General features: G+C 63.0%; 1 protein-coding gene across 3 annotated transcripts in view; it reads left to right on the plus strand.

Annotated features, from left to right (window-relative positions):
* The first annotated feature begins 810 nt into the window (after positions 1 to 810).
* SBF1 (SET binding factor 1) overlaps positions 811 to 12,549 on the plus strand; it is a 73,005-nt gene continuing 61,266 nt past the window's right edge. For all 3 annotated transcript variants that reach the window (XM_059847660.1, XM_059847661.1, XM_059847662.1), the window contains exon 1: positions 811 to 942. In XM_059847660.1, the coding sequence (XP_059703643.1) occupies positions 888 to 942 (55 nt within the window). In that variant the 5' untranslated portion in view covers positions 811 to 887. The remainder of the gene's footprint in view (positions 943 to 12,549) is intronic.

Consider the following 12,549-nt stretch of genomic DNA (forward strand, 5'->3'; position numbering starts at 1 on the left):
GGCCGCATCTGTGTGTGGGGTCACACCTGTGTGAGGCACACCCGAGTGGGGCACACCTGCGGGGTCCTTTCCAAGGGGATTGTATGGAATGGGGGTCCTGTACATCCTGTGGGCACGCCGGGGGCCGTGCACACCTGCGGGGTTCTGTGCTCCCATATCCAGAGGGTCTCCACACGCGTGTCCGAGCACACCTGAGGGGTCCGTGGTCCGTGCACACTCGGGGATAGCCCCGCACACCTCTGGATGTCCCCGCACCCCTGGACGTCCCCACACACCCCGGGATGTCCCCACACCCCCGGCTGTCTCCGCACATCCCTGGATGTCCCCGCACCCCTGGATCTCCCCTCACACCTCTGGATGTCCCCACACCCTTGGGTGTCCCCGCACCCCTCTGGATGTCCCCACACCCCTGGATCTCCCCTCAAACCCCGGGATGTCCCCACACCCCTGGATGTCCCCGCACACCCCTGGATGTCCCCACATCCCTGGACGTCCCCGCACACCCCGGGATGTCCACACACCCCTGGATGTCCCCCCACATACCTGGATGTCCCCACACCCCTGGATGTCCCCGTGCTCGCCCCCTCCCGGACCCTCCGTCCCCCCTCCCCCCACACCCCGGGGAAGCCCCTCGCCCGGCCCCGCCCCCTCCCCACCAGCCCCGCCCCTCCATCAGCTGCCAATAGGAGGCGCGGCCTCTTCTGCCCGCAGCCAATGGGAGGCGAGGCCCCGCCCCCCGCGGCGCCCGGCGCTGGCGCAGGCGCGGTGCGCGCGGGGCCAAGATGGCGGCGGCGGCGGGCGGTGGGCGCGGGCGGGCGGCGGCGCCCTGAGGAGCCGAGCGCGGCCTCGCGGGGCTCCCGGGGCCGGCCCGGGCCGCCCCCGCCGCCATGGCCCGCCTGGCTGACTACTTCGTGCTCGTGGGATACGACCCCGGAAAGCGCGGTGAGCGGCGGAGGCACGCGGGGGGGCCGGGCCCGCGCGGGGCCGCCCCGGCCGGGGCTGCGGGGCCGGGACCGTGCGGTGGGCGCGGGGCCGGGGCCGCGGGGCGAGCCCGAGCCCGGGGTGCGGGGCGGCGCTACACGGTGGTCCTGGATCAGGGACGAGGCTGTGGGGCCGTCCCGAACGTGCGGGGTGAGCCCGGGCCGGGGGAGCGGAGCCGTCGAGGGGCCGTGGCCGGTCCCGGGCCGGGCAGCGCCGGGAAGTTCTCCGGCCCCCGTGAAGCCGCTCCGAGCGGCCCCCAGGCAGCTCCCGGCAGCCGGAGCCGCCCCTGCGCGGCTCGGCGCGTTCACGGTTTGGGTGTTTTCGGTCTGTCTCCCTCCCCCGCCGTGCGCGGGCTGTCACCGCTCCGGAAACATCGGCTGCGCTTGGGGGGGCACTGCTGTCCTCCGGGCACGGCCGCGGGCCTGCTCCCCCTGCGCATCCTCAGCTCCGGGCATGCGACCTGCTGCTCCCAGTCCTGCTTCCAGTGGGCACCACAGCCCCTGCCTGCGATAAGGGGACTGTGCCCCCGGCCCCATTCCCCGGGATGGGGGGGCTGTGCCCCCGGCCCCATTCCCCGGGATGGGGGGGCTGTGCCCCCGGCCCCTGGGATGGGGGTGGTATCCCTGGATACCTCCAGACCCATTCCCTGGGTTGGGGGGCTGTGCCCCCAGCCCCATTCCCTGGGCACCTCCAGCCCCCTCAGGCAGGCCCTCGTGCCCTCCCTGCTCCCTCGGACGCTCCTGACCCCAGGATCTGTGGGATGTCCCACAGTTCCTCTGTCCTCTCCCTCATCCCTGCTCGCTGTCAGGTGATGCTGTTGGTTGTTTTGGTTGTGGGGTGTTCCTTGTTGGGGATTTAGGGTCTCTTCCTGTCGTGTTTTCTTCTGGTTCCTGCCCCCAGAGCTGTCAGGGAAAATGAGCTTTGGCAGCGTCACAGAGGAGGTGAAGTGCCCTAAAATCAGGAAATGAGGCCTTTGCTGCAGAACCCCCCCAAGTGTCTCTTCCCACCTGGCACACTCCCAGGCTGTGGCTGCGCTTGTTCCAAGCCTGTGCTCGGAGCTGGGGAAGGGGAGTGCTCATTTTGCTGTGGGTTTGTCCATCAGGGGATGCTCATGGGGCTCAGCTGCACAATCCCAGGGCGGATCCCAGCCCCATCCCGGGGTCCCTGGAGGAGGGCAGCAGGAGCAAGGTGTGTGTCAGGAATGTTGGAGAGCAGAGCTCTGGATCAGAGTTTGGTGTTCCCTCGGGGCTTTCTGCTCATCTGCTGTTGGTTTGGTGTTGGGTTGTTGTTGTTTGTATTGCTGTTATTGCAGTTGTGTCCCCTGGTCCTGGGGCACAGGGATGGGCAGGAGCTGCTGTCCCACGGCTCACACCGTGCTGGGGTGGGAGATGCAGGGGGGATTCCGGGATTCCATCTGGGAGCAGCTTCCACGTCCTCTCAGCAGCCATGCTGGGTGGCTGTACCCGCTTTGTCCTGCCTCCAGGTGCTTCCTCCTGCATCTTCTTCCTCATCTTCTCCCTGAGGATGCTGCAGCTGGGACCTGCACCTTCAAACTGGTGCTGTCAGCTGGTTGGTGCCTGGTGAGGATCAGGAACCTGACCTTCCTGGGGCCTGGGGCTCCTTGGGACTGGTGTTCCTTGCTGTGACTCCCAGAGCCTGAGTTTCCCAGGGAACAGAAATGTCCCACGTGTGCCTGGGGTCATTTGGGATTCGTTTGGGGGAGAGGGCTGATGCTGTGAGGTGGTGTGGTTGGCTGCAGTGGGACAGCCAAAAGGAAGAACAGGTTTAGGTGGGATATTGTGAGGGAATTGCTGGCTGGGAGGGCAGGCAGGCCCTGGCACAGGGTGCCCAGAGCAGCTGGGGCTGCCCCTGGGTCCCTGGCAGTGCCCAAGGCCAGGCTGGAGCAGCCTGGGGCAGTGGGAGATGTCCCTGCCATGGCAGGGGTGGATCAAGATGAACTTTCTGGTCCCTTCCCACTCAAATCACTCAACGATTCTGTGCCACTGGGAAGGGAAGAGTTGACATTTGACAAATTATGTTCCTTTGGTGTAAATGTTCGCTTTATTTTGGGTTTGACTCACTTCTGCAGGGAAGAGATGGCTCCAGGATATTGTGGGGAGGTGGATCCCGGTTCCCCTGGGGGGATGGATCCTGGTTCCCTGGGAAGGGACAGGTCCCAGACACCAGCCCCAGCCTCCTGGCTGCTGGGATGGCCCAGTCACAAGTGACCTGGGCAGGATGGGGCACCCAGGAGTTGTGGCCTCTCTGTGACAGCCCAGGCAAGCCCCTTCCCCTGCCAGGCTGGAGGTGTCCGAGCGCTGTCCTGCGCCGTGTCCCCGGGGCTGTGCCAGCCTGTCCCCAGGGATGGACTGACACTGGTTCTGTGGTTTGTGGGATCAGGCTGGCAGCATTCCTGGCTCCCAGCTCTGTGTTCCCACCCCCCTCCCTGCTTAGATAATGCTGGAGGAAGGGCAGCGGCGCTCGTCTGCCGGTGACTAATTGCTGTACAGGTTGGGTTGCTCTGGCAGAGCCGTGGGCTGTGCCAGGCTGGGCTGTGCCAGGCTGGGCTGTGCCATCCCTGCAATCCTCACCTGTAAACAAAGCTGGGCTGAGCTGCACCAGGGCTGGATGAGCCCTTCGGCACTGCCAGGGCCCCGGGAGTGCAGTGCCTGTGGGGTTTGGGGTCGAGCAGGGATGGGTTTGCAGCTGGGGATGTGAAAGGGTCTGATGGGGTGGTGGGAGCTGAGGTGGATCTGCAGCATCTCCAGAGAGACAATGCCAGGCTGGGCTGGGTGGGAAGGGACCCCAGAGCCCCTCCAGTGCCACCCTGCCATGGCAAGGACACCTCCCACTGTCCCAGCCTGCTCCAGCCCCAGTGTCCAGCCTGGCCTTGGGCACTGCCAGGGATGCAGGGGCAGCCCCAGCTGCTCTGGCAGTTCCAGCCCAGGCAGGAATTCCTCATTGCCCAGATCCCATCCATGCCTGCACTCTGGCAGTGGGAGCCATTCCCTGTGTCCTGTCCCTGCAGGCCTTGTCCCCAGTCCCTCTGCAGCTCTCCTGGAGCCCCTTCAGGCCCTGCCAGGGGCTCTGAGCTCTCCCTGGAGCCCTTCCCTTCCCTCCCAGCCTGGCTCCAGGAGATGTTGCCGTGGCTCAGTGCAGTTTGTGGGAACAAAACCGAAAGCAGATCCGTGCTGGGTTCCTTGGGGTCACTGGGTGCTGCTGGAGCCGCCTGTCCCTGGGGTTTCCTGGAACAGCCTCCTCCCCCGTGACCTGGGGCTGTGCTGCAGGGCCTGGGACCACGTCCTGCTCCTCGGGCAGGGGCAGAACAGGGCTCTGAACTCTCTCAAGGGCTCTGGCTTTGGCTGTGGACCGGGGCCTTAAGCTGCTCTGGCTGCACGGGCTGTCCAGGACGCAGGCAGGCATCCAGATGCTTTTCCTGGTTTGTGGAGCTGCAGGGGACGTGTCCAGGAATGCAGAGCATGGACATGCCACCTGCCTGGCACAATGTCCCCGTGTCCCTCCGCTGTGCCAGGCACCCAGCCCACTCCGTGGGACTGTGGGAGAGGGGCTCCGGGGAAAAGTGTGGAGTGAACGCTCCTGGCAGTGGGAACCGCCAGGCAGTGGGAACCAGCTCCTTCCATGGCAGTGTCTGTTTTATTGTGTGCTGATTGCTCGCATTATTCCCTTGTAAATGAGCGGGTTTTGTTCTCCTGGCTCTTCTTTCAGCTTCCCAGAGCTGGGAGTGTGCTGGGTTTTACCTGGGAATGTCAGCTTCCCAGAGCTGGGATTGTGCTGGGTTTTACCTGGGAATGTCAGCTTCCCAGAGCTGGGATTGTGCTGGGTTTTACCTGGGAATGTCAGCTTCCCAGAGCTGGGATTGTGCTGGGTTTTACCTGGGAATGTCAGCTTCCCAGGGCTGGGATTGTGCTGGGTTTTACCTGGGAATGTCAGCTTCCCAGAGCTGGGATTGTGCTGGGTTTTACCTGGGAATGTCAGCTTCCCAGAGCTGGGATTGTGCTGGGTTTTACCTGGGAATGTCAGCTTCCCAGAGCTGGGATTGTGCTGGGTTTTACCTGGGAATGTCAGCTTCCCAGGGCTGGGATTGTGCTGGGTTTTACCTGGGAATGTCAGCTTCCCAGAGCTGGGATTGTGCTGGGTTTTACCTGGGAATGTCAGCTTCCCAGAGCTGGGATTGTGCTGGGTTTTACCTGGGAATGTCAGCTTCCCAGGGCTGGGATTGTGCTGGGTTTTACCTGGGAATGTCAGCTTCCCAGGGCAAGGATTGTGCCTGGTTTTACCTCGGGATCTGAGGGTTTTTCTCTGTGCATCCCCCATACCCTGAGAGTCCAGGACAGCTCAATTCCAAACTCTGTGGCTGAAGGAGTCTGGAATTTTTGGATACAGAGCACTGGATGGGCATGGCCTGGATGATTGGAGCCAAGACCCAGCTTGGGATCGATTTGGGTTTTCCCAGGGGGTTTAAGCTGCCAGAGGGCAGGCATGGATGGGATCTGGGCAATGAGGAATTCCTGGCTGGGCTGGAACTGCCAGAGCAGCTGGGGCTGCCCCTGCATCCCTGGAGTGTCCCAGGCCAGGCTGGACACTGGGGCTGGAGCAGGCTGGGACAGGGGGAGGTGTCCCTGCCATGGCAGGGGTGGCACTGCAGGGGCTCTGGGGTCCCTTCCCGCCGTGCCCATCCCGTCACCGATCCCGGTGCTGCCGGTGTCCCGTGGGTGTCGGGCTGGCTGCGGAGGATGCCGCGGTGGTTTCTGCGTTTCCGTGCTCACGGAGCAGCATCACCCCACGCTTGTGCCCTCCTCAGACACCCGGCCTGGCACTTGGCAGCTCCGTGGGTGGCTGGGGTGGCAGGAGGAAGCTGCTCTGTGCTCAGGGCTGCCTCTTTCCATGAGGTGCTTGGGGCAGGTTTTGGGGTGCTCTTTGTGAGGAGCGAGGGCACAGACAGCACACATCCTGCTCTTCCCGAGGTGCTCCTGGAGCTGGTTCCTGGTGGGAGAAGCTGAATGGATCTGCAGGCCAGGGCAGGGCTCTCAGGGCTCATCCTGCTGCTGTCCCAGCTGTGTTGGGTTGGGTTCCAGCTCTCCTGGTGGCACCCGTCTGTGTCACTCTGTCACGAGTGGCCGTGGCCCAGTGACTCAGGGTTTGACTCAGCTGAGTTCCTGCCCCTGGAGAAGCCCCCGGGGCTGGCAGCAGTGATGGAGCTGTTTGCTGGGTCAATATTTGCACAGGGGAAGAGGCTGGGAATGGCCCTGCCACGTGCAGAGCTGCTCCCACCCACGTGCCCGGTGGTGGGAAAGGTGGGGATGTGAGAGGGGCAAACCCAGAGAGGCCCCGGAGCTGTGCCAGGGCTGGAGCCTCTGGAGCCAGGCTGGGACAGCTGGGGGTGCTCATCTGGAGAAGGGAAGGATGCAGGGAGAGCTTCCAGCACATTCCAGGGCCTAAAGGGGCTCCAGGAGAGCTGCAGAGGGACTGGGGACAAGGCCTGCAGGGACAGGAGCCAGGGAATGGCTCCCACTGCCAGAGGGCAGGCATGGATGGGATCTTGGCAGTGAGGAATTCCTGGCTGGGCTGGAATTGCCAGAGCAGCTGGGGCTGCCCCTGCATCCCTGGAGTGTCCCAGGCCAGGCTGGACACTGGGGCTGGAGCAGCCTGGGACAGTGGGAGGGGTCCCTGCCATGGTGGCGTTGGATGATGTTGAAGGTCCCTTCCCACCCAGCCCAGTCTGGGGTTCCCTGATTCTGTGTGCAGCACTGGCTGCCTCTGGAAGGGGTCACCCCTTCCGCCAGCCCCCACAGCTTCCAGCTGCATCCAGGCCTGGGAACTGCAGCTCTTCTGATCCCAGCTGCTCCATGAATCCTCCTCTCCTTCCTTTGAACTCCTGCCCGGGAGGAGCAGCTCTGTGGGCTGCAGGTCCCACGCGGGAGTTGGAGGCCAAACAGTGACAGTGACAGGGGCAGTGACGGGGCCAGAGCTGTCCCTGGGCAGTGCCAGGGCCGGGCCTGAGCTCGGCCTGAGCTCCTCCAGCTCCACCGAGTTGTGTTTGTGGATGGAGAGAGATTCATCTTGGAATCATTGAGTTGTTTAGGTTGGAAAACCTCTCAGAGCCCATCCAGTCCAACCATCCACAGCACTGACAAGGCCAGCACTGACCCTGTTCCCAAGTGCCACATCCACATGGATTTTAAATCCCTCCAGGAATGGGGACTCCCCCACTGCCCTGGGCCACCCCTGCCAAGGCCTGAGCACTCTTTCCCATGGGGAAATTCCTGCTGATTCCACCTTGCGGCTCCCCTGGCCCAGCCTGGGGCCGTTCCCTCTACTCCTGTCCCTGCTCCCTGGAGCACAGCCTGATCCCCCCGGTGTCCCCTCCTGGCAGGGACTTGTGCAGAGCCACAAGGTCCCCCTGAGCCTCCTTTGCTCCAGGCTGAGCCCCTTCCCAGCTCCCTCAGCCCTCCTGGGGCTCCAGCCCCTTCCCAGCTCCATTCCCTGACACCCCTGGCTGCCCCTCCTTTTCCCTGTTGTTGTTGGTGTGCGATGGATCCGGCTGGACCTGGAGCAGCCCCTGAGCAGGGAAGTCAGAGCTGCAGCTCTGGGCTGGTCATTTCTCCCCCTTTGGACACATTCCCGTGTCCAGCTGGGTTTCCTTGCCAGAATTCCCTGCTGCTGTCCCCAGGAATGGTGTCTGGTATTCCTTGGAGTGGCAGTCCCTGTTTTGGGAAGGTGGCTGAAGGTGAGGTGGGCACACAGCCCTAACCCCGATGTTGTACCCAGATCCTCGCCCCATTTCTTGGTGGTATTTTGTGTGCTTCCAGTGAGGATTTAGCACTTTTCTCTCGGGTCTCTCTCACCCCAGCTCGTGTTTTCCCCGAATCTGAAGCCTTTCCTTGCAGCCAGTTCCCTTTTCCCATTCCCGGCTGGGCTGGGCTGGAGCAACAGCTGCGGTTTTATGGGCACTAAAAACACAAACAAACCCCACTTGGAGCGTGCCCTGGAGCTCCCCGGGCTGCAGGGAGGAGTTAACCCCGAGAACCCCTTTGGTCTGGTTCCCTGCCACACCTGGGGGAGCAGGGACGATCCCGTGGGGTTGGGTGGGATCTGCAGGAGCTTCTCTGCCACCTCTCTCCGGGATGGCGGCGGTGGCGCCTCCAGGGCCGGTCTGTTCCTCCTGTGGCTCCAGAGCTCCTGACCACTAAATGCTGCTCTTGTGGCAGAGGCGAGCTGGAGAGCCTGCCGGCCTCGGGGCAGGGAATTCCTGCTCCTGGGAACGAGCCTCCCCAGATCCCGAGTGTGTTTGTCCCTCCCGGGGTGGCAGCTGCTGCCAGGGGAGGCACGGAGGCTTTGGGGGCTGCTGGGACCCTCTGAGAGGGTCCTTGGTGACTGGTGGGACCCTGTGGGGTGATTTGGGGGCTGCTGGGACGCTCTGGGGAAGTTTGGGGGCTGGTGGGACCCTCTTGGAGGGTTTGGGGGCTGCTGGGACCCTCTTGGAGGGTTTGGGGGCTGGTGGGACGCTGTGAGGGGGTTTGAGGACTGATGGGACCCTGTGAAGGGGTTTGGGAACTGGTGGGGCCCTCTGAGAGGGTCCTTGGTGACTGGAGGAACCTTCTGTGGGAATTTGGTGACTTCTGGGACCCTCTCAGAAGGTTTGGTGACTCTTGGGAACCTCTTGGAGGGTTTGCTGGCTGGTGGGACCCTGTGGGAGTCCTTGGTGATTGGTGGGACCCTCTGGGGGAGTTTGGGGACTGGTGGGACCCTGAGAAAAGATTTGGTGACTGGTGGGACCCTCTGGAAGGATTTAGGGGCTGGTGGGACCCTCTGGAAGGGGCTGGGGACTGGTTTAGGGGCAGGCGGTGGGTGGGGCACATGGGGAGCAGCAGTGAGGGCCCTGCCCCTCCCTCCCTCCCTCCCTCCCACAGCAGTTCCAGAGGTTTGTGTTTGTGGAGTGGCTCCAGTGCCACGTGTCCCCTGGCAGGGAGCAGCCGCGCGTTCCCAGCTCCCGCGGCCTCCTCGGGATCCCGAGAGTCTCACACGATATTTCTGTGTGTCTGAGCTGTTAGATCGAGATGTGGCAGCACGAGGGGGATTTTGGGGAGGAAGAGCTGCCTGTGGTGTGTGTGCAGCTGAGGTGTCTCTGTGGGCAGCTGCAGGAAGTGCAGCAAAGCAGCTCCTCGGTGAGCTCTGCAGCACCTTCCTGCCCAGCCAGGTCTGTTGATGGCCCAGATAAGGCCTCTTGTGTCTTGTCACTGCCACTGTCATTGTCACACCCTCCCCAGGGCAGGCTTGGGGCTGGTCTGATCAGCTTCTGACCCCAGCCTGGATGCTCCAAGGGGCTTGGCCCTGCATCCACGGGAGCAGTGACAGTGACCTCCTGCCCATTGTCCCTCCCAGACCTCCCAGTGCTCCTGTCCAGGGCAGGGAACGGAGCTGGGAAGGGGCTGGAGCCCCAGGAGGGCTGAGGGAGCTGGGCAGGGGCTGAGCCTGGAGCAAAGGAGGCTCAGGGGGCCCTTGTGGCTCTGCACAAGTCCCTGCCAGGAGGGGACAGCCGGGGGGGTCGGGCTGTGCTCCAGGGAACAGGGACAGGAGCAGAGGGAACGGCCTCAGGCTGGGCCAGGGGAGGGGCAGGGTGGATTTTGGGGAATTCCTTCCATGGAAAGGGCTGTGCAGCCCTGGCACAGGGGTGGGGTCACCTGGGGACATGGTCAGCGGTGGCCTTGGCGGTGCTGGGAATGGCTGGACCCGATGCTTTTCCAACCCAAACAATTCCCTGATTTTGAGTCAGCTCTGCTCCAAAGCTGCTGTAATGTTGCTGGTTTATGTGGGAAAAGCCTCTGCCCTGGTTTTAGGACCTTGCCCTGGTGTTTGGTGTTTTTGAGCTACCTGCAGTCACAGCCCTGCAGCAAATTCCCGTCAGGATGCCCAGCCAGGCGTTGGGAGGTGCCAGCTGGGTGTTCATCCACACCTTCACCTGCCAGCTTTTGTGTCCCTCAGCGGGGAAAGCTGGGGAGGAGCTCTGCAAGGGCAGGGAAGGGGCTGGAACCGCTGGGAATGAGCTCTGCAAGGGCAGGGAAGGGGCTGGAACCACTGGGAATGAGCTCTGCAAGGGCAGGGAAGGGGCTGGAACCGCTGGGAATGAGCTCTGCAAGGGCAGGGAAGGAGCTGGAACTGCTGGGAATGAGCTCTGCAAGGGCAGGGAAGGAGCTGGAACCGCTGGGAATGAGGCCTGCAAGGGCAGGGAAGGAGCTGGAACCGCTGGGAATGAGCTCTGCACGGGCAGGGAAGGAGCTGGAACTGCTGGGAATGAGCTCTGCACGGGCAGGGAAGGGGCTGGAACCGCTGGGAATGAGCTCTGCAAGGGCAGGGAAGGAGCTGGAACCGCTGGGAATGAGCTCTGCAAGGGCAGGGAAGGGGCTGGAACCGCTGGGAATGAGCTCTGCAAGGGCAGGGAAGGAGCTGGAACCGCTGGGAATGAGCTCTGCAGGGCAGGGAAGGGACTGGAACCACTGGGAATGAGCTCTGCAAGTGCAGGGAAGGAGCTGGAACCGCTGGGAATGAGCTCTGCAAGGGCAGGGAAGGGGCTGGAACCGCTGGGAATGAGCTCTGCACGGGCAGGGAAGGGGCTGGAACCGCTGGGAATGAGCCCTGCAAGGGCAGGGAAGGGGCTGGAACCGCTGGGAATGAGCTCTGCACGGGCAGGGAAGGGACTGGAACCACTGGGAATGAGCTCTGCAAGGGCAGGGAAGGGGCTGGAACCGCTGGGAATGAGCCCTGCAGGGCAGAGAAGGGGCTGGAACCACTGGGAATGAGCCCTGCAAGGGCAGGGAAGGAGCTGGAACCGCTGGGAATGAGCTCTGCAGGGCAGGGAAGGGGCTGGAACCGCTGGGAATGAGCCCTGCAGGGCAGAGAAGGGGCTGGAACCACTGGGAATGAGCTCTGCAAGGGCAGGGAAGGAGCTGGAACCGCTGGGAATGAGCTCTGCAAGGGCAGGGAAGGGGCTGGAACCGCTGGAAATGAGCTCTGCAAGGGCAGGGAAGGGGCTGGAACCGCTGGGAATGAGCCCTGCAAGTGCAGGGAAGGGGCTGGAACCGCTGGGAATGAGCTCTGCAAGGGCAGGGAAGGAGCTGGAACCGCTGGGAATGAGCCCTGCAAGGGCAGGGAAGGGGCTGGAACCGCTGGGAATGAGCTCTGCAGGGCAGGGAAGGGGCTGGGACCGAGGGCAGGTACCGCTGCGCTGTCCCTCTGCGGGGACACGGGGCTGGGCCGCAGCTGTGGGGACACGGCCCTGCTGTCCCTCGGACACAGCGGCTCTGTCAGGGCCCAGCCGAGGACAATGGCTGGCTTCAGCCTCGCCAGGGCCGTGCCACGGGCTGGGGCTGGGCAGGAGCAGAGCTGTGGCTCTGGTGCCTTCAGGGGATGAGCCCAGCCAGGGCAGCTGGGCTGCCCTGCACAGGCAGGGGATTGGAAAGGACAGGGATAAGCTCCTGGGTGGGATCAAGGTGAGCTCAGCAGGAAGGAGGTCAGACGGTGCCCACTCCTCCTGGGAGCAGTGAGAGGTGATTCCTGCAGGGATTGGCTGCAGGAACGGGCTCTCAGCTCCGCCGGGGGATGTGTCAGCTGTTCCCAGCACTGGGAATTCCTGCAGAGATGTGTGGAAAGCCCAGCAAGGTGGTTTCCTGCAACTCCCTGACAGGAGGGTGGGTCCAGGTGGGGTCGGGTTCTGCTCCCAGGAAACAGGGACAGGAGGAAAGAGAACAGGCTCAGGCTGGGCCAGGGCAGGGGCAGGGTGGACATCAGGAGGGATTTCCCCATGGAAAAGCTGGTCCTGCCCTGGCACAGCCTGGCAGTGCCTCAGCACCCTCACAGCCAGGAATCTCTTGTCGCTATCCCATCTAATTCATGTGGCAGTGGAGGCCGTTCCCCCTTGTCCCAAGTGCCTCTCCAGGTGACCACAGCGCTGTCCCAGTGCCAGCAGGGCAGGGGACAGTGGCACTGCAGACAGCCCTGGGTGTCCCAGAGCCTCTCCTGCCCCGGCTCCTCCCTGCAGAGGGGCTCTCCCGGGGGATTTCTCCGTCCATTTAACTTCTCCTTCCTCCCTCTCCGAGTTCCTCTCAGCTCTCCTGGCTCAGGTCTGTGGTTTCACTTCACGTTTTCTTTCCCCCCCGTCTGGATGGGTTTGGGCTGTGTTTGGAGGCTGCTTTGCTCCTGTCACACATGATCTGCATCCACATTCTTCCCACTCTCCCTGGCATCCCTGTTTTCCCTTTTTCCTCCCAAGTCCTGGCAGTGGAGTCACCTCACCATCATTAACACAGAGGGAGGAAATGTGGATTTTCTTCTGGATTCTCCCTCTGACCCAAGGTTTTCTCGGCAACTCTGGTTTTATACAAGGACCTTTCAGAAATGTTGGATTTCTTGGGAATTCCATCGAGGGTGTTGGGATTTTGTACTTTTGTTTAATGCTGGTGCAGAACTCGAGGTTTGCAGTGTTTGGGATCCAGATCTGGTTTCAAGGAGCAGCTCCAAGAGCTGCTGGAGCTCTGTCCTTCATCCCCATCC

The sequence above is a fragment of the Haemorhous mexicanus genome, chromosome 5, assembly GCF_027477595.1.
Source record: "Haemorhous mexicanus isolate bHaeMex1 chromosome 5, bHaeMex1.pri, whole genome shotgun sequence".
Classification (NCBI taxonomy): Eukaryota; Metazoa; Chordata; class Aves; order Passeriformes; family Fringillidae; genus Haemorhous; species Haemorhous mexicanus.